Source organism: Chelonia mydas, chromosome 18, assembly GCF_015237465.2.
Source record: "Chelonia mydas isolate rCheMyd1 chromosome 18, rCheMyd1.pri.v2, whole genome shotgun sequence".
NCBI lineage: Eukaryota > Metazoa > Chordata > Testudines > Cheloniidae > Chelonia > Chelonia mydas.
This window is the reverse complement of record NC_051258.2, coordinates 902791-924449: the sequence shown is the minus strand read 5'-3', so window position 1 is coordinate 924449 and position 21659 is coordinate 902791. Positions and strand designations below refer to the sequence as shown.

General features: G+C 51.6%; 1 protein-coding gene across 2 annotated transcripts in view; it reads right to left on the bottom strand.

The window, feature by feature from the left end:
• The window catches only part of ALPL (alkaline phosphatase, biomineralization associated), a 73701-nt gene that overhangs the window by 27646 nt on the left and 24396 nt on the right, over positions 1–21659 (bottom strand). For both annotated transcript variants that reach the window (XM_037881342.2, XM_043531795.1), the window contains 4 exons: positions 10965–11084; positions 7346–7461; positions 3579–3753; positions 2690–2865 (listed from right to left, as the gene is read on the bottom strand). In XM_037881342.2, the coding sequence (XP_037737270.1) occupies positions 2690–2865; positions 3579–3753; positions 7346–7461; positions 10965–11084 (587 nt within the window). The remainder of the gene's footprint in view (positions 1–2689; positions 2866–3578; positions 3754–7345; positions 7462–10964; positions 11085–21659) is intronic.

Here is a 21659-nt window from a genome sequence, read left to right as displayed (position 1 = left end):
CAGGCTGGTGGATCCCAAATGCTTACTGGGAAGCAGCAGGCACCAGCTATTTATCCCCAAGGAAGCAAAGCTGGAAACTCTGGGAAGGACGTCCTTGTTCTGCTGATGCTCCGGGACTACTTCACTAGGGCCTGATCCTGAGACATGCCAAGCTCATTGGGGATGGAGGCTGCCCAGCACCATGTCGAGCTGAGCTCTCAGCCAACTTCTTTCACTTGCCACAGTCCCTGATTGAGCCCAGCTTTCAATATCTGCCTCAGCTAGGTGGCTGTTGGATCCCCCCTTTTGCCACACTAACTGCCTGGCACCCTGGGCCAAGAGTCAGCCCCACCGGATGCCACCTTGCTAGCAATATTGCTGCCAGAGGAAGGCAAGTTGGGTGGAGCAGAGCCAGCACACAGCTTAGGGTGGGACAGGAGAACTCTGATGGGTGAGCTCCGCCAGGATGCAGAGCGGTGTCCGCAAAGCGGGCAGTTTTCTCAGAGCCCAGATAAGCCAGTTGATCCCGGGTTATTAATCTGAAAGCCTTTAACTGTCAGTGTTCCTTGGATCACTGTGCGGGGCCTAGTCAGGCTTCCCTTTGCACCCCTCCTGTTTCCTAAGCCATCATGGCACACCGCAGTGCGGCCAAGGGTGAGATACAAGCTCATTTGGCTAATAAGTGTAGAGCTCACAGCGTTTTGAGGCAGCTTGGGAGCAACATGGGAAAAGTACCACCTAATTTCCTCACCCCAGCCCTGCCCCCCCTCCAAACAACCCCCACAGGGGGGACACCAAAGACAGAGCAAAATGTAGATATTAACTTGGATTGTCAGGGACCAGTTTAATATTCTGTTGCACTGGAATCCTGCGTCTAGGTGCTACCACAATACAAATAACTAATCACTCTCAGAGGAAGGTAATGTGGCAAGGGAGTCCTGCCCAGATTGGAACACATCCCTTTGCAGTCAGGGTCTTCAGCCTGCTTTATGAAAGCCACTGAAATCTGGCAGCTGTTTGACACGGGACTACATCAAACACACACACACACACACACACTAGGTACCTTTCAGTTCACACCAGCAGGGTCTACATGGGGCAGTTAAAGCATGACACATTGTGCTCTACAATTCTCCCCCCAATCTCCCATATTCTGCACTGTGCTGCAGTGTAGATCAGCCCTTAGACGCCATTCGGGTCAGGCATGTTTGGAGAAGGTAAAAGCCAGCCTAAACCTTTGTCCAAATCCAGCCATGGAGGATCAAGGAACTGCAAATAATTTCAGTGTTTCTTATTATTTTTGCAGAGCCTCTCCTTTGCAGGTGGAGTTGGGACGGAAGGGGCTGACCTGGGGCAAGGGCTATCAATGCAGTGTAGCAGTGTCACATACAGCACTTTCCATGCAGAGATCTCAGAGTGTTTTGTCACAGTAGGAAATGGCCATTATCCTCGTTTTAAAGGTGGGGAAACTGAGGCACAGAAAGGGGAATGGTCTTCCTCAAGGTCATCCAGCATAAGAACTTAACATAAGAATGCCCATACTGGGTCAGACCAAAGGTCCATCTAGCCCAGTATCCTGTCTTCTGACAGTGGCCAATGCCAGATGCCCCAGAGGGAATGAACAGAAAAGGGAATCAAGTGATCCATCCCATCACCCCTTCCCATATATTGGCAAACAGACACATGTGCACAATCTACTGCAAGCAGTGTCTCATTCGGATGATTCACATGGGCAGAGCTTAGCATACCACCATCTTTTCTTCCCACCAATCTGACTGGGCTACACATTTATCCCATGTTTTCATAGGCTCTGCTCTTCTCCAGGAATCACGGGCAGAAAGCAAAACCAATGTTTTGAGAAGGGTCAGGGAAGTTCCAGAACTCCTACTTCTAGAACGGACAACCGATTGGTTCCCCCCACCACGGATTTGCTCTGACATTGCACAGCTCCAAAGCACACAATGCTGACACGACTTGAGTGACAACAAGATTGAAGTGAACTCTCCAAGGTCCAAAGTAAACGCAAGCCGCGCTGTATGTATACAGAGGAATGTTTTTCAGTTGCAATAGTTTACCTACCTACGGACAACAGTAATCTACAAATCCAGCTGGGAAAATCCCAGGTACAGAACAGCAGCAGTCCTTTTCCATCACTATAAAGGGCTATACCCTGCATCACCCTCATGGATAGCCCTCAACCCAGTTCAGCAAGGCAATGGCAGAGCAGGGAGCAGAGCCAAAGTTTGCTACCTGCCAGGATGGCACCCTCCATACTGCACCATGCTGCCTTTCATGACAAACACTGTTCCCAGGCCATCAAGCCTAGCAGAAGTATCCACATTTCTGGGTGTTGATCCCACTGACCATCCAACCCTTCCTAATCCATCCCCCAATAATTGAGTTTTGAAACAGCCCCCCATGGGTATGAACCCACAACCTCCAGCCCTGCAGAACATACTTCTACCTCTTGTGCTAAAGGAGAAACTCCATTAACTGGAAGCAGCAGAAGGTTTTCCTTCCATGGGGCCCAGCCACCAACTGGGGTTGCAGAACACATTTTACGTGTGTTACAATTTCATGATCTAATCAATGCCAGCTCCCACTGATACCAGCCCTCACCATATTATACCCAGCCCCTCAAGTCATTCCTCCCCAACCCCAGGAACATAATGCTATTCATCCACCGGCTCTGCCTTTCTCCACACTATACCTCGATGTCTGGGATGTTGTCAAAGAGCTGCTGGGCGATATCTTTGCAACCCTGCTGGATGGCCTCCGGGGGCATCTCGTTATCCGAATACCAGTCCCTGTTAGCAGAGTGGGCATAGGCAGCACTGGGAGTGGCGTGGTTTACCCGTGTGGTGGTGACGATGCCCACAGACTTGCCTGCAGCAGGAGAAAAGGGGTTAATAGTGGGATAAGTGAGTGGGGAGCATGACATGCTGTTTGACGGTTAGAGATATAAAGGGCCTGATCCCCATCTCTGAGTGTAACCATGCTGCATTTACCCACGAAAGCTTATGCCCAAATAAATCTATTAGTCTTTAAGGTGTCACCGGACTCCCGGCTGTTTGTGCTCTATTGACACCTGCGAAGGAGAGACCACCACACAAAGCATTCTGGGATGCTATCATGCAGTGCACCCTCCGCCAGTCATTTTCCCCTTGCTCACCTCATGTTGGAGGGACATGTTTTCTAGCCACAGCCCTAGAGGGGGCACTGTAGGATATGCCCAGAACAGACAGGAGATGGGGGATCTCACTGGGTAACGTCCCAGGTATTTCTTTTCAACGGATACATGGAAGGGGGCACTGTCCATTAGTTTAGGATGAAACTTCACATTGCTTTGCTTCAGGTGTCCTTGGCATGGCAGTTGTTTCTGCGGTCAGGGATGTTTTTCCCCAACCCTTCTTTGGAAGAGGAGCACATCTGGGAAGCCCTGCTCTAAGGGACAGGAATGCCAGAAATAAAGAAATCGATGAAATGAATCAACTTGACCTGGCCATGCCCCTGTCCTGCCCACCCTCCACTCTGGCCACTGGGCCCAGAGAGCTGGTCTGTATCACACATGACATCTTACAGCCTGCCCACTTGCTCACCTGCTCCCTTCGCCCACTTGAGAATCGATGTGACCTCATTGCCAGCTGTGGTATTGCACTGAGCACGGGTCACGGCTGCGCTCACGCCCACCGTCCCCTCGTTGGCCTTCACCCCACAGAGATAAGCGGTGGCAGTGCCTGCACTGTCTGGCACCTGGGCGTTGGTGTTGTAGGTCTGCAAGGATGAACGGCAGGATTGAATGAGCAAGACCAGTGTCAGCAGCCTCAGTCACTTGCCTTTCCTCCCCAGAACAGACATGGAGGAAACAGAGCCCCAAACCTCCCAACTGTATGTACCAGGGACTGGTCTGCTGATGGCCTATGGGGAAAGGAGCTGGGGTGAGTTAGGAGAAAGGCAATGAACATATACAGGCTTCGGGAGGCTGGTGTGTTCTATGCTAGGAGCTGGATTCCAGTCTCCAGGCAAAGAACAGATCACAACACCAGCTGCCTTCAAGCCCAGATTCCATGGTGAGGTCTCTGTGGGATAAGGCACTCGGGACGGGCGTGGGAAAGCAGAGACACTCCATGCAGCTGGCATTCAGTGGGTGTGAAAAAGGAGTGGAATCTCTCCTGCGCCTTGGCGTGGACACTGCTAACAAGAGGGGCTGAGATAAGGAAAGGAGTGGGTTGCTTTGTCTAGCATTCTACTGGGTGCTGCTTTTCTTCAATGCCCTCCCATCCGTCCTCTCAGCATGTAAATTACACTGGTTTTGTGAACAAATTGGTGCAAGTTTCACTACTTTGCTCCATGCACCATGTATATAACTTGCACAATTACAGGCCACACAGCTGGACTGGGCCCAGAGACACTGCCACTCATGCCAGGTCTGGATTCTGCCCCATGGTAACTCAACGGTTGCAAGGAGACTGCCCTGAACCTCCTATTCCAGAGAGATGCTCCCATTCCCAACAATGCCAGGCAGGTCTCCTGCTCTCTGCCTTGTGATTGTCCCCCAGTTCTCACTCCCCACCCTCACCCACAGCCAACTTTGGGGCATTTAACTGTTACTTCAGACAAACCCTGACTAGCCAGGCACCCCAGCCTCCCTGTGGGCTCCAGCCAACCCTGCCAAGTTGGCACCAAGACTCCCATTGCCCTTGGTGGGATGGGGCCCACCAGTGATGCCAGGAAATTGCTCCAACTGCCAACCTCTGCAGCATGCAGGGGCAACTTTGGGAGATGCCCATGTTCTCAACCCTTTCACCTACTAGCACTGATATGACCCCCTTGCCCTCCACCCACCAATAGCCTTCCCCCTCATCAGGAAGAGCCCAACGGTAAGTAGTAAGGGAGAGATTGCCTCAAGGGGTGTGCCTGTGCCTTCAGGCTCGACTCCCACAGCAGAAAAGGGAGCTGGCACAGCAGGACCCCTATACCTCGTGCCATCACCCAGCTGCCCACAATCCCTGCCTTTCAGCTCCATGCATATTTTAACTCAATCCAGAACATTTTTAACCTGGCACCAGACAGGGACACTAGGCAACACATTTGATCCTATTCAATAAAAAATAAAAATAAAAAACCCCATACCTTGCAAAAAATAAAGTTTTTCCTCCAAAGTGGGGCATTCCTCACCCCCTCCCCCCCCCCCCCCCCGCCTTGTGGCAAGCAGCTGGCTAGCCTCACCCTGCACTCCACTGTGGTGAGATGCATTATTGACACAAACATGGTTTGAATCAGGGCTTCAGTTCAGAGCAGGGAGGCAACAGCAGGTGTCTCAGTGCCAGACCATCCCCCCGTGGCCAGCTGCATGCCAGCAGATGGGCTGGGCGAAGAGCACAGCCCTGCAAATGCTGGTGCCAAGATCCCTTTTCCAACCCAAATGCCAGGGACTCATGTCCAGGGAAAAGCAGTCTGAGAGAAATGAAATGGCATTTTTAAGTTTGTTTTTAAGAGCAGCTCATCTATGCAGTGTTTTACCCTAAGAGCTGCCACTCTGTGAATGAGGCACTGGTCCCTGTGATATTAGGGACTGTGCCTTCAAGGGCCGAGCTTCCCAGACAGCCTGGGTGGGGTGCCATGAAGTTCATGTTATGCACAGACGGTTGGAACCAAACTTAGAATAAAGCAGATCTCTTGTAAACTCCATAAGCTCTGTGCGACCACTGACCACCCCAGCCCCCTGCTCCACAGGCTCAGAGAATGGAAGCAGGCAATGGGTTGAGCAGCTCTCTTGGCTTTGCTTGGTGGAGAGCAGCTCAATTATAAGGAATCAGGGAAATAAACTCTTTGTATTCAGACTGATTTGAAAATCAGTCTAAGGGATCTGGATGCTCGAGGTCCCATCCATGACGTAATTAATGCAAACTAAGCACCCCAATCCTGGAGGTGGCTTTGAAATTCTCAGTTATTTTAAATCAGAGATATGTGGGTATGTGCAAATCTGACTGCAACCCTAGCTATGCTGACGCCGCTATACATTCATACGCATATGCACACACCTGGCAGCCTCGGGATCAGTTTTAAAAGTCTATCTTGTGACCAGAGTGAAAATGCAGAGGGTTTTTCAGGAGTCTGCTTTCCCACAATCTAACCTTTAAAAATTGCCCTTGACCCAGAGCCCTTTCAAATGTCAAATTTCCAAAAGGCATCAAAGTTGGCCCAGCACCTCTGTATTCTCTGCCATAAATCTTTTCCTGGTCTGAGAGGCCAAGACACCTGTGTACATTCTGGCATTAATCCCTATGCAATTGCAATCACTTGAATGAACCCAAACAAATGGAAACTGAATTTCTTAAAGAGGAGCTGCCCTGGGCGTGTATGTGTCAGTCAGCTGGCACAAATCTTTGCCAGTGGCCTATTCGCTGCAAGTTTGATTTACAGCACTCGTCAATACCTGCTGGAGAGATGGCATTGAGGTCACTGAAATTGATTCTGCCTGGGGTGTCAACAAAGGGGCAGTCTCGTCAACAGGCCCACAAAGATGTGTTAGTCTCCCAGCTTCTCCTCCCACGGGGAAGCTGGCAAAAGCTAAGGACAGAGGGGTCCCTAGCCCCTAAGAGAAGTAATTTTGAGTGGGAGGGAAGGACTGCTGGTGAATGCCCTGCAGGTGACCCAAAGCAACCAGCTCCCTGGAGAAAAGTGACAGTTCCAAGGCTGTGGCAGATGCTTTATCCAGTCACCTCTTTCTGCAACCAGGCTGAAACAAACTGAGCTGCTTTCACTGAGCAACTGGGGAAACGCAGCTGAGGCCCAGAGAAGATGGGGCTCTGATACTAGGCAGGGTGTGGGGTGAGAGGAGAGGGGTGGGGAGCAGGTGCTGGAGGAAAACCTTCCCTCATACCCCAGGAAGAAACATAACAAGTTGAAGGTGCAAGAGACAGGGACAAAGCACAATCCTTGCTGCCCCTCCCCCCTGCAGTAGTGGAGCTGGGATTGTACCTCCTTGGGCACAGACCAGCTTTTTAAAGGCCTTTAGGCATTGCTGCACTCAGCATTGCAAGGCCTAACTGACTTAGGCTCCTTTTGGGATTTAGGCTCCTAAATTCGTTGGGCGTTGCAAGGCTGAGCACAGAAACAGGTACAGTCCTTTGAATGACTGTGATCCAGTCTTTTCTCTACCCTTCCCCCACAAGCTGAGCAGCTTCACAGTGCCCCCAATACAGACACGTCTAAATGCCCCAGCCATGAAATCCAGAGCAGGACAGATTCCCGTAGATTCTCAGCCACAGGCATTGCCTCACCCCCGCCACTTTGTAGCTCCTGCTCCCACCCCAAACCATGCCCCAGGAATAGCCAGGCAGGCAAAAATAACTGGGCTCACCTTGGACAAAGCCACATAAGGAAATTTATCCATTTCCAGCAGGGATTCTTCCCCCTTCATGTTCTGCAGCTGCCCCTTGAGGATACGAGCTGCTGTGACTGTGGAGACTCCCATGCCTGCAGCAGACAGTTGGACAAAGCAAAAATGAATCACATGGAGCAGTGACCTGTGTCCAATGCTGAAGAATCGCAAAGCACTGACTCCGACTTCCTTAAAAGCTATTGCAAGGCACTGCAGGGGGATCAGAAAAGCCGGTCCAACCCACTCACCAGAGGCTTCTCCACACAGCTGTCTCCAGATCAGGGGCAGACTAGAACATTAGTTGCAACAATTATTCCTGTTTTTTGTCTGAGCTTAGCTCCCCTGGCCCCAAGAGGAAAACATCAGGTGACAGTATAATTAAACCATGCTCATGACACAATTAACCCTTTAACTGCTGAATTAAAAATAGAACATTGCACATTTATTCTGCTCTGCATCCCTTTTCTATTCCCCTGAGAGAAGTCCAGGGCTAAGGACCATCGTCCCAACCCACGGCTGTTATACACAGTAAAAGCAGTCTATGCAAACCACTTCATCCTTGCCAATATAGGATTCCAGTTCATCAAAGACTTTGGGGAATTAGGTGCTTCCTCTTCCTGAGTGGGTTCAGACAAAAATTGACATAAGGCCCTTCCCTCAATGTGAGGAAGCACAGAAGATGGGCACCAGTTTTCTCCAGTGGCCATCTCAGCTTAAAGCAGTCCCTGGAAATCTCCACATTGGGAGATCTTCTCAGAGAACCAGTCAGATAGGACTAAGGAGAGCAAGGGAGCTGCTCTCATCTAACTGTTCTGGTAGGCAAGGGGCCCTATTCCTGGTCTAGGGGACAAGGCACTGGATTAGGAGCCAGGCACGCGGGATTCTATTCCTGGCTCTGCTGTTGACCTGTTCTGGAACCTTGGCACTGCGGAGTAGCGAGCCTCCAAGACCACACCACAGACTAGGGCTTGTGCTATGTGATAAAAATAGCTGTGTAGACCTACCCCCTCCTTAGACGTCAGAGCATGAGCTCCACCCGAGCCACAATGTCTACACAGCTATTTCTAATCCAGTAGCACAAGCACAAGCCTGTTGACCCAGGCTCAGGGGCAGGCTGTGTAGGCTTGTGTCTGTTTGCCCTCCCCATCTATTATCTGCAAAGGGTGCTCTTGTAATATACACTCTGTTCCTGCATTCACCTTCATTCTTTTGGTAGCTCAGTGACATTTTTATACCTGGTATTTCTTTTATAACCATGAGCTCTGAATCTGCAAGTTGCCCCATGGATGCCCACTAACTTCCATGATGTTCAGAGATGGAGCCAGTGAAGGCCTGGGACCTAGCACACTATAGTGACTTATGGTAACATTTTCAAAAGCGTCTACTTAACATGGGAGGCTAAGTCTCATAGGAAGTCAATAGAAATGTGGGCTAAGAGCCCAAGATCATTTCTGAAAATGGGACTTAGGTGCTTTTGAAAATTTTCCCCTTGACTGTGCAATTATGGAACAGACATGACATTTTGATTTTTCTTTCTTGTTTTGTTTATTAGAAAAAGGCTATTTATGCTGAGTAGGGGCGTTAAATTGTCAAAATGTCAGATTAAAAATGGCCTTTAAAAAAAAAAAAGAATTTTTCAAATAACCACTTTGTTTCTCTACATTTTTTCTCAAAACAGAAAAATCAGGTTTTCCATTAAAAAGTATATTATTTTGCTTCATTTCTGGCAGAATACACGTAACCAGTTTCCAACCACACAATCATTTGCACGGCAATTACTGGTGTGCGTGCAATGTTTGTGAAAGGCTAGGACACAAAGTCTTGAAGTTCAGTGATCCCTCACACCAACTTAAGCCAGTGAAAAAGCTCAGACAAGCAACATACCCAACCTCGGGGATGAGGGCAGAGAACCCGGAGAGCTTTAAAAACCAGCTCATCAGGACGGATGTGCTGAGGGGCACTTAACCAGGTGTGTGCCGGAGCAATAGCACTTGTGCACACAGCACAAACGGCCCATGTTTTAGAAGTCCTGCCCCAGGAGTCAGGCTCCAGAGCACATGTTCCGAGAGGTGCTATGTGACCGGACGCTACTCATGGGGCAAGATCAGCAATAGCGACCAGTGAACCTTCAAAGGGTTTATTCAGAGAATAATCCCCCTGTGTTGCTTTCACTCCTTCTGTTCTCTCCCTCTACCCCCACCGCCAGCCTGCACAAGCATTCCTGGCTTTCAGAAGCTGGCTTTGTTGACCATCTGCCCCTGCTCCAAGGGTCTTTGCTTCGTTTGCTTATCCTCTTGTTTGAGGTTGGGTGAAGTGGTGAAAAATTGCTGCTTGATAACTAGAGCCTCTCGGAACAGCTGTCTGCAGCTCACAGTGGGGAGGGGTGCGTGGGGGTGGGGAGTGAGAGACCTAATCCCGGGAGTCCCATGAATCAGAGCACAGCCCAGGATTACCAACAACCCCATATGTTTTACACTAAGACCGCAGAAGAATGTTCCCAAGCATGGGTCTAAATGGAATCAGCTGTCCCTGGGACATGGCATGCTGGCACTGAGCCCTTCTGAACCAGGCTTTCCCGGGCTATCTAACCACATAGCAGCTAATTGAAAGGTTAGATAAACTTGGCATCCCAGCCCTACTGTTGGTGGGCCTAGTGGTTCCCAGCATCTCTGGAATCAGCCTCTCCTCTCCACCTTCAGCCTGCATCGTGACTCACAGAATCATAGATTAGGGTTGGAAGAGACCTCAGGAGGTCATCTAGTCCCCCTGCTCAAAGCAGGACCAACTCGGACACAACCTGGATCACTGAACTCCAGCAGGGAGGGGCAGGGAAAAGTGTCCATTTTATGCCTGGGAAAGGGGATATTTGGGAAACGCAGCTCTCTAAAGCTGGCAGGAAGGGGGTCAGGTCAGCCAATGGGAGCTTACTCTGATGACATAATGCCTCCCATTGGTGGCGAATATTTGATAGTGTGATGTCACAGTGAGTGCAACATCAGCACAGTTATCGCTGCGCCGCACTCCACAGCCACTCAGCTCTGCAAGTGTAGCTGGGCTACAAGCACAGGCCCCTGTGACTGAGCCACACGATGTGTGTCTAGGGTCTATGACACACAGTTCAGTGGTCCTTCCCTAGGCCAGGTGAGGAAGGAGGGGGAGCTGCCATCTCCAGCCTCCTTACTCCAGCCCAGTAGAGGACACACTACTGCTCCTCCTCCACTCCACTGACACAGTTACCACTAGGGAGCCAGAGTCAGCCACAGTGGGTAATGTTGGGGAGAGAGGCCCAAACCCTCTAAGGTGTTTAGGCGCCTAACTCCCATTGTGGACCAGCGCAGTCCCAACCAGTGGAGTTCCCAAGTGGAGGACTCTGGCAGAATCCACTGAGATTTATGAATCACCAACCAGGGGAATTACAGGAAATTCCAAGAAAGTTTGATGGCAAGATCACTGCCTGCCCCCCAGCCCCACACACACACACTCCCCACCCACCCACAATTTCCAGAACTGACCCAACCCCCCTTCCTGAGACACTGGGGTTGACACAGGCCACTCCCGCCCCATGTGCGCTGCTTAGGCAGTGGATAAAAGCACTCACCATCTCCAAGAAATAAGATGATGTTCTTGGCCACATTGGTGTTGAGCTGCTGCAGCTTCAGGGCAGTTTTCAGTGTCTGCTGAGCCTGATTCCTCCAGTACTGTGGGTTCTCCTCCTTCTCTGAAAGCAGAGCCACAGCAGGGTGAGAGCACAGGAGCCAGAGAGAAGGGCCAGGTCTACACTGCAGAGTTAGGTCAACTCAAACATTACTCCAGGTGTGAAAAATCCACCCCTCAGAGCAGACCTAACTCCCAATGCACACAGCTGGACACAGAAGCCTTCCATTGGAGAGGTGCACTAACTACAGCAATGGGAGAGCCCCTCCGCCCCAGAGGTGACAGCCAGGGGAGAAAGAGGGTGGACTGCTTGGCTGGGATTATAGAGGGGGACTACATGGGTGATAGCCCTGAGCCATGACACTCAGAACCTCTGGGATTTAAAAAAAATAAATAAAAAAAAACCACACCACACACACAACCACAGACCCTCATGTGCCCCAAATTAGTGGGCACTTTTGAAAGTTTGACCAAAGTAATTTGCCCCATAGTCACACAGCAAATCAGGCAGAGCCAGAAACAAAAACAAAGAACAGTTACTCATTTCTTGTAACTGTTGTTCTTGGAGAGGTGTTGCTCACATCCATTCCAATTAGGACTGTGCATGCGGGGCGCACACACGGAAAGTTTTTCCCCTGGCAGCACCTGTCGAACCCCCTGGCGTGGCGCCTTCGAGGGGCTCAATATGTGACCCTGCCAACCCCGCGCCTCCTCAGTCCCTCCTTGCCGGCTGCTCCGACAGAGGGGAAGATGGGCGGGGATGAGCAGTGGATGTGAACAACGCACCTCGAAGAGCAGTTAGGAGAGGCGAGTAACCGTTTTTTCTTTGAGTGATTGCTCATAACGATTCCCAAGCCTTACCCAGGTGTTAAGGAAAGGCTGATTGCAGCACGGCACTACCAAAAGCTGTGTCGTCCCTGGTGAGCTGAGTGATGGCCCAGGGAGAGGTGAAGGCATGTACCAAGAACCAAGTTGCTGCCCTGCGGATTTCTTGGATCGGAACCTAGGCCAGGAACATGGCCGATGAGGCCTGGGCCCTAGTGGGGTGTGCCATGAGAGCTGGGGTCGGCACTTTGGCCAGTTCTTAGCACATGCAGATGCAGGACACGATCCAGGAGGATACTCTTTGAGATTAGACCGGGAGGCCTTTCATCTGGTCTGCCATGAATAGCTGGGTCGATTTTCTAAATGTCTTAGTGCGCTTAATGTAGAAAGCTAGTGCTCGCTGAACATCAAGGGAGAGTGGCCATTGCTGCTGGTACTGGCATGAGGCTTAGGGTAAAAGACAGGTAGGAAAATGTCCTGGCTGGTGTGGAAGTGAGACATCACGTTGGAGAAAGGCCGGGTGCAGCCTGAGTTGCACCTTAGCCTTGTGGAAAGCTGTGTAAGGCGGTTCCGAGGTGAGAGCCTTTAGCTCAGACAGCCTTCTCACAGATGTCATGGCCACCAGGAAAGCTGCCTTCCAAGACAGATACAGGAGGGAGCAAGTCACCAATGGTTCGAATGGGCCCCCCACATGAGCCATGAAAGGACCAGGTTAAGGTCCATGCAGGGACAGGCTGCCGAATCTGAGGATGCAGGCGGTGCAAATCTTTGAGGAAGCAACCAACCATAGGGTTGGCAAAGACGGAGCGATCTGACGCGCTCAGGCGGAAGGCCGAAATAACAGCAAGGCGCACCTTTATGTACCCAGCGGTCCGAGGTTATTTGGGACCAGGCGGGGTAGGAGTGGGACAAACGATTCAAAAAGGGTGGGGAAGGATCCAGGGAGGAGTCTGGTGCGTTGTCCTCGGGCGTCCCTTCAAAAGGCCCGCTTGGAACCCCATGATGGTTTGGTTGGGTCCTGGCTTTGTTTGGAAGGGGGGGTTGGAAGGCTTCCTCCTGCTGTTCCTGCCCCTCAGTCTGTAGAAGCCCTGCCTCAGCTGAGGAGGGTAGGAGGGCTGCTGCTGGGGCTGGGGCTGGAAGGGTTTCTGTTGTGTTGCTGGGGTGTGCATACCCAAGGATTTCATAGTCGCCCTAGAGTCCTTTAGGCTGTGCAGCCGAGAGGCAGTCTGCTACGCGACCAGGCCTGCCCCTCGGTGGAAGGCCTGAGGCTTGCAACCAAGAGGTGCACCTCATGGCAATACCCAAGGACAAGGTGTGCACTGCTGAGTCTGCAGTGTCCAGTGAGGCCTGTGCCACCACCCTGCCTTCCTCTACTATACCCCCAAACTCCTCCCTGGACTCAGATGGCACAAGCTCCTTGAGCATCAAGTTCCAGGAGTTGAAGTTACAGCAGCTCAGAATTGCCCGCTGGTTGGCAATCCTGAGCGGACGTCCCCCCATGGAGTATGCTTTACGGCCAAACGAGTCTAGGCGCTTGGCCTCCGGCACCTGCTGCCCCTGCCTCTCTCTCATTTACAGTCGCAGCCACCAATGAACAGGGCTGTGGGTGCATAAAGAGATATTCGTACCCCTTTGAGGGCACAAAGTACTTCCTCTCAACGCCCTTGGCTGTGGAACGGATGGAGGCTGGAGGCTGACAGATAGTCTTGGAATTGCTCTGTATGGTCTTGATGAGGGGCAGAGCCACCCTCGAAGGACCTTCTGGGGCCAGAATGTCAACCACAGGGTCCTCTAACTCCACCACCTCCTCGGCGTGCAGACCCAAGTCGCATGCCGCTCTGCGCAGGAGGTCCTGGTGGGCATGGCCATCTATAGGAGGCAGTCCAGAGACAGAAGTGCCTGCAACGGCCTTGTCCGAGGAGGACGAAGAGGCCATTGGGGGAAAACCAGGTCCTCCCGTCCTTCCTGCTCATCAGGAGCCTGACGATCTGCTTTGCTGGTTGCCCCCGGGTCAGGAACCGGAGTTGGAGCTGATTCTGAGAGGGGGTGGGGGCACTGTGCCTCCTCAGCACCCCTGCGGGGGGTCGACTGGCTGAGGCCTCCGGCCCCCTCGGTTCAGAGGTGGCCGATTGGGAGCCTTTAGACTGGGTGCCCTGGGCTGGTGGTATGCCCATGGGGTCCAGAATGGCCACTGCACTGGTCCCTGCCACTGTGCAGGCCATGGCCCTGGCCCCACCTCAGAGCGTCCATAGCCTGACCAGTGCCAGTCCTGCTCTGAGTACCTAGACCCTGCCTCCAAGTTTGAGGACCGGGATCACGAGGGCCAGGGTGGTGCTGAGTGGAGCAGCGAGGCTGGGGAGCAGTGCTGTGACCTGGAGCTACACAGGGTTATCGAGCGGCGCCAGATTGGTGCCGTGTCCAGGACCTGCTCCACACAGGATCAGCATTGAGAGTGCTGGCATGAGCTGGAGTGGTGCCGGGAGTTTGACCAGTGGTGCCGACAGCCAGTTCATTGCTTCTTTGCCTTGAGATGGTGCCATACGCTGTGGAACCAGAGGCTTGATGCGAATCCTAGGCAACCTTGGCGCTGTCATGGTGATGAGGTCCCTTGTGGCTGGAAAGGCGTCCTGAGTGGATGGTAGTTCAACCTCCTCAATGATGAGGGCTGGGGAGTCCAGCGGCACCAGACTCGACAGTCCCCCTTGCAGGGCCAAAGGCAATGGTACCGTCTCCGCAGGCTTTGGCACTGGGTGCTCCTCTCGAGGACGTGCCCCATTGGCTAGCTCCAGAGGGGTGGGTCTGTGGGACGGAGAGCTGCTCTTTCTTTGCTTTGGGTGCTGCTTCTGTGCCAGGGAGTGGGAGCGGTGCTGGGTTGATCCTGCCGGTTTCAGCGCCAGGGAGCAGCAGTGCTGCAGGTCTCTGCCAGAGTCCATCCACTGTGCCACTTCCACCACGGCGCTACACACCGAAGAACTCTGTGCCAGATCTGGACACATGGAAGGAAGTTGAGGTCTAAGTAGGTCTTCACCATAAGGAGCTGCTTAAGGTGAAAGTCTTGCTCCTTTTTGGTTCTAAGGCAAAACCCTTGCAAATCCCGTACCTACTGGCTTGGTGAGCCTCCCCCAGGCACTTGAGACAAGCGTTGTGAGGGTTGCCCGTTGACATGGGCTTGGAGCAGGACTTGGACATGGGCTTGAACCCCTGGGACTTGGGATGAAAGCTCTCCCAAGAGAAACCGGTCAGGATGGAGGGTAAACCTCCCATCTCAACTGGTGAAACACTGGAATGCGTTACCTAGGGAGGTGGTAGAATCTCCTTCCTTGGAAGTTTTTAAGGTCAGGCTTGACAAAGCCTTGGCTGGGATGATTTGATTGGGGATTGGTCCTGCTTTGAGCAGGGGGTTGGACTAGATGACCTCCTGAGGTCCCTTCCAACCCTGATATTCTATGATTCTATGATACTACAATAAGCTAAATAAAAGATACAAGAGAAACAAGAGCTAGGGAAACGTGGAGAACATGCTGAGCAAGAAGCCACAGTTCCAACAACTGTCACAGGTGGTAGAATCATATCATAGAATATCAGAGTTGGAAGGGACCTCACGAGGTATCTAGTCCAACCCCCTGCTCAGTAAGAAGGAACTGAGGTGGCACTGGGTAGGCAGGGTCATATATTGAGCGCCATGAAGGTGCCACCCCAGGAGGCTCCACAGCTGACCTGACTGGTGTGACTAGGGGGGCAAAGAAAAAACAAACACCTTTCTAATGACTGTGCACAAAGCGTGCACACATCTAATTGGAATCAATATGAGCAATCATTCAAAGAAGAACCTAGAGGTCCTGACTCCCAGTCCCCAGCTGTCACCACAGTGCTCTATCCTTTAGCAGAAGGAACCAAGCCCCAGAAAGCAGCAAGAGCCTGCCTCCACAGGCCTGGATCTAGACATGAGAAGAAACGAGCATTCCCTGCATGTCTTTAAGGAAGCCAGCAGCATCTGCCTGCACAGTCTTCTCCTTGCCATACTAACTTATGAAATCAGCCACCCTTCAGGGAGGTCACCTGGGGAGTGGCCATTTTCCAAGGTTTTGTGGCATTGTGCATGGGACTAGGAGAGGTTTCTAGCCTGTGGAATGAAGCTCAGAAGAGGAATCTTGGATCAAGTCCCAGCTTCTTGTGCCTGAGCTGACTCAGTCCTGGGGACTGGTGTCCGAAGGATGGACTGCTCTTTGATCTCTGACTGAAGAACAGAGATGGAGACCCTAAGAGAGGGTCTGCAGGAGCATTTGGTCTTTCCACAGCACTATGAAGAAAGCATCCAGCACTACTGGGTCCCAAATAACGATATTCGTTAATTCATTATTGCCAGTTCTGGGTTGCAGGTGTTTTCTTAAAGCCCCAGCTGCTGGAATCCTGGTACTGCAGGAGAATCTTGGCTTTTGGTTGTTTTTTTTAAAAAGCAAATTTCTAGCCCTCCTGGTTGCACGGAAAAGTCTGAACATGAAGCAAATGTGACGTGAAAGCAGGGGTGGGGGGGAAGCAAAATAGGACCCCCTCCCCTCCAATATTTTTTAAATCTTGTAAGCTTTAAGCCAATCCCATGATTTTCACAGGGCCAGACTCAAGCTTTTGAATGTTTGGCATCAGTAGAACTCGCCTAGCTACACACATCCAGCCGCTCTGGCTGGTTTCTGGCAGCTCCTAAAACACAAACACAGTGGGCATCACAAGAGGGCTAGCAAACTATTTAAAAGGGCTACAATCTTATTCCTAGGCACTGCAGATTCATTTGCACCTGGGCCAGAAAGATCACCATGGTGGGGGCTGGAAAGCAGCCACAATACAGAGAATCCCTGGGTGAAGTGGGGACCACAAGACTCCAACACTTAGGTGGCAAGGGAGGAGTCCAGCAAGAAGAGCTGGTTGGGGCTACACAGCCCAGCAGTGGTTTCCCAGCCTCCTCCGACCTGGTCCCTTCGCCTGCCCATTGTTCTCTACATCAAGTCTGGAAGGAGTTAATGCCGCCAGCTCTGTATGTTCCACCACAAGAGAAAAATATAAATCAAGAAGTACAAGCCGGGCTATAGGGCAAAGACTTGGCTGGCGGAGCCAGGGAGGTCAGGGCTGCTTTGGTGTGGCCAGTCACCTGACAAACTTTGGGAATTACCACTCTCTATAAACCTCATCGCTTTTGGGAGCACTGAGCATCTGTCAACTTGTCACAAACAAAATGAGGGAGGATCCAAAATGGATCTGTCTGTGCAGTTCCTAGCTGAAAACTGGAGTGTGGGGTATGAATTGCTTCCAATTTTTCTGGCTGGGGCTAGAAAGCGCCAAATCCCTGTTTAATCCTGAATTCAAAAGGGTAGATAAAGCCAAGGGCTTTCAAAGCTGCCAGAAAACACAAGTTCAGTGGGACCATTAGAAGGCTCACCAATTATTTAACACAGTGGTTCTCAACCTTTTTTCATTTGCAGACCCCTAAAAAATTTTGAATGGAGGCGAGGACCCCTTTGGAAATGGATTATCTGTAACTATAGCTGATTTCTCTTCAGTTAGTTTTCGATTTAAGTCTTTCGTGGACCCCTTAGACATAGTCCATGGGCCACAGGTTGAGGTATCTGCACACTGCTCCCGCCCCAAGTGCCAACTCCGCAGCTCTCATTGGCCAGGAACTGCAGCCAATGGGAGCTGTGCCTGTAGGCAGTGGCGCGCGGACACCTCCTGCGCCCCCAACCTAGGAGCCGCTGCTGCTGGTTGCTTTCAGGAGCCACCTGAGGTAAGCACCAACCCCCTGGCCCTCTCCTGCACCCCAACCCCCTGCCCCAGTCTACAGCCCACACCCTTTCCCAGAGCCTGCACCCCCTCACCCCCTCCTGCACCCAAACTCCCCCCCAGAGCCCGCACCCCCCTTTGGGTCTGCGTGATTAGACCACTGGCAACCCTACTGGGTGAGCGTGTGAAAGCCCTGGGCGTGCTGGAAGAGTGCATCCAGGAGCACAGATGGCAGCTCTCTGGGCACCAGCCCGTGCGGGCGCAGCACCACCCAAGAGTCAGGTGGGCCATGGGCGAAGCTTGTGCAGGGGCCTCATTGACTATTCTGCCCTGGGGCCTGGAACTGCTGTCGGCAGGCCTGGTCACCCTCCCAATGTGGGTGAGTGGACAGCCCTAGCTGGCTTGGACTATCAGCTCCCGCCAGAGAGGAGCTCAACCCACAGGATTTCAATCCAGATCTCCCACAAGCCAAAGATCATGGAGTGTTTGGATCTGGTTTCTTTGTTGGTATCCCGTTAAAAACCAAGGGAGCTCTTTGCTGACATGTGAGTCTAGATACTGAATGCCCCGAGCCAGGGGATTTTCTGACCTGGGGTTGCCTCTGCTTTTAATTCACTGATGTGGGTCCCTGGCGGATCAGAGGGCTGCACCCTTTGTAGCGCGACCCCTTAGCACACAGGGCAGGCAATACCACCCCCACTCCTCATGCTGGGCTCCACCCCATGCTGGGGGTGCTGCTGGGGTTGCGGCAGCCCTCCCAGATTGAAAAGCATTTGGTTGCCATTGTTACTTCAGTTTTGTTCAATGGCTTCCACTATAAAAATTGTTCCCTTGCCCAGGAACAGCAAGGACTCTCCCCACTTCTCTAGCCTGTGTTCTCCTTTTACAAGCCCTGATCCAGTAGAGCGAGTCTCTTGCAGGTAGCACTTTCCAATTAATCGCTGCCATTGATTTATGCCGGCCTCTCCCAGGCCGGCATCCAATCCCAGAGCCATGAAATGGCCCTGAACCCCCAAGCACTGGGGCTTGAATTCTCACATGTGCTGCTGGCAGGGGCTCTGCTGAGCCAGGACCGTGACCCTCTGCCCTGACTCAGCATCAGACAAAAATACCCTTGGATGTGAATTCAGATGCAATTACAGAAGAGTCCTTTCTGAATATCGTTATCCAGGTGGTCTCTCCTGTATTCTTCAGGGCCCTCTCTTCCTGGTGGGCAAAGGGGGTTTATTCCTTTGCTGGTTTTACCCTTTTCTGGGTCTCTTCATGTGCTGCTCAGCCTTTTACACCCTTCGCGCTTAGCGGTGCCCTAGAGGAGCATGGTGAAGATGCCCCCCCAAGGAACAATGTCCCAGTGGTTAGGGTGTGCCACTGGGCTCCAGAAAACCTATTTCCATTCCCTTTGCTTGCACAGACTTCCTGTGCAAGCTGCTTAGGGTGTATCTATGCTGCAAGACAGACATGGGGCTGCAAGTCTCAGAGCTGGAGTCTGCAAGCCAGCCCCCGTGCAAGGGCACTAAAACCAGTGTGGACATCAGAGCCAGCGACAGGGAGAAGCAGACTAAGCAACTGCTTAGAGCCCTGAGCAGCTCAAGGGGGCCCCTATTCACTTATAAGAATTTGCCTGCTTTAATATTGGGGTGGGGGTAAAATATTCCTGCTTAAGGCCCCCAGTGGGCTAGCACTGGCTCTGGTGGACATTCCCACTTGGGCTCTGAAACGCTGAGAACGGAATGGGTCTCTCAGCCCATGTGGGAATGTCTGTATTGCTACGTGTCGCATGGGCCGGGGGCTATATACCTGGGCTCGGAGTCTTCCTGCTGCAGGTCTCCCCCCCACCCCCCAAAGTGTAGACAAACCCCTTAGCCTCAATGTGCCTTAGTTACCTTTCTGTCCAAGGGGTGATGGCCCTGCCCTGCCCCCTGGGAGTCTCCATTACAGAGGTAAAGTATAGACCACCAGACCAGGAGGATGAGGTGGACAAGGCTTTCTTCAGACAATTAAACAGAAGTTTCCAGATCACAGGCCCTGGTTCTCATGGGGGGGACTTCCAGCCAATGTCAGGGTGATTGGAGAGCAATAGAGCAGTGCACAGACAATCCAGGAAGTTTAGAGGGTTGAGGACAATTTTCTGGTGCAAATGCTGGAGGAACCGTGCTCCTCCTGACCTGCTGTTCACAAGCAGGGAAGAATTGGTACGAGAAATAGAAGTGGGTGGCAATCTGGGCAGCAGTGATCGTGAGATGGTCAAATTCAGGATCCTGACAAAAGGAGAAAAAGGAGAGCAGTAAAGTATGGAACCTGGACTTCAGAAAAGCAGACTGACTCCCTCAAAAAAGGAAGCTTACAAGAAGTGGAAACTTGGACAGATGACTAGGGAGGAGTATGAGAATATTACTCAAGCATGCAGGGATGTAATCAGGAAGGCCAAAGCACAATTGGAGTTGCAGCTAGCCAGGGATGTGAAGGGTAACGAGAAGGGTTTCTACAGGTACGTTCGCAACAAGGTGGTGGTCAGGGAAAGTGTGGGACACTTAATGGGGGATGCAACCTAGCGACAGATGTGGAAAAAGTTGAAGTACTTAATGATTTCCCCCTCCCGGTCTTCACCCCAGACTGCTGCAGTGGACAGCACAGTATACGGAGATGGTGAGCAGCCCTCAGTGGTGAAAGAACAGGTTAAGGACTATTTAGAAAAGCTGGACATACACAAGTCCATAGGCTGGATCTAATGTATCCAAGGGTGCTCAGGGAATGGGCTGATGTGATTGTAGAGCCATTGGCCATTATCTTTGAAAACTCGTGGCAACCAGGGGAGGTCCCGGATTACTGGAAAAAGAAAAATATAGTGCCCATCTTTAAAGAACTACAGACTGGTCAGCCTCACCTCAGTCCCTATAAAAATCAAGGAGCAGGTCCTCAAGGAATCCATTTTGAAGCACTTGGTGGAGAGGAAGGTGCTCAGGAACAGTCAACATGGATTCACCAAGGGCATGTCATGCCTTCTATGATGAGATAACTGGCTCTGTGGATATGAGGAAAGCGGTGGACGTGATAAACCTTGACTTTAGCAAAACTTTTGATACAGTCTCCCACAGTATTCTTGCCAGCAAGTTCAAGAAGTATGGATAGGATGAATGGACTGTAAGGTGGATAGAAAGCTGGCTACATTGTTGAGCTCAACGGGTAGTGATCAATTGCTCAATGTCTAGTTGGCAGCCGGTATCAAGCGGAGTGCTCCAGGGGTCGGTTTTTTCAACATCTTCATTAATGATCTGGATGACGGGATGGATTGCATCCTCAGCAAGTTCGTGGAAAACACTAAACTGGGGGGGGGGGGGGCAGGGGGAAGAGGTAGATATGCTGGAAGGTAGGAATAGGGTCCAGAGTGACCTAGACAAAATTGTTGGATTGAGCCAAAAGAAATCTGATGAGGTTCAAAAAGGACAAGTGCAGAGTCCTGCATGTATGATGGAAGAATCCCATGCACGGCTACAGGCTGGGGACCGACTGGCTAAACAGCCGTTCTGCAGAAAAGGATCTGGGGATTACAGTGGATGAGAAACTGGATGAGTCAGTGTGCCCTTATTGCCAAGAAAGCTAACAGCATATTGGGCTGCATTAGAAGGAGCATTGCCAGCAGGTTGAGGGAAGTGATTATTCCCCTCTGGTGAGGTCACATCTGCAGTATTGTGTCCAGTTTTGGGCCCCCAACTACAGAAGGGATGTGGACAAATTGGAGAGAGTCCAGTGGAGGGTAATGAAAATGATTGGGGGAGGGGAGCATATGACTTATGAGAAGAGGCTGAGGGAACTGGGCTTATTTAGTCTGCAGAAGAGAAGAGTGAGTGGGGATGGGATTTGATAGCAGCCTTCAACTACCTGAAGGGGGGTCCAAAGAGGATGGAGCTAGGCTGCTCTCAGTGGTAGCAGATGACAGAACAAGGAGCAATGGTCTCAAGTTGCAGTGGGGCAGGTCTACGCTGGATATTAGGAAAAACTATTTCACTAGGAGGGTGGTGAAGCACTGGAATGAGTTACCTGG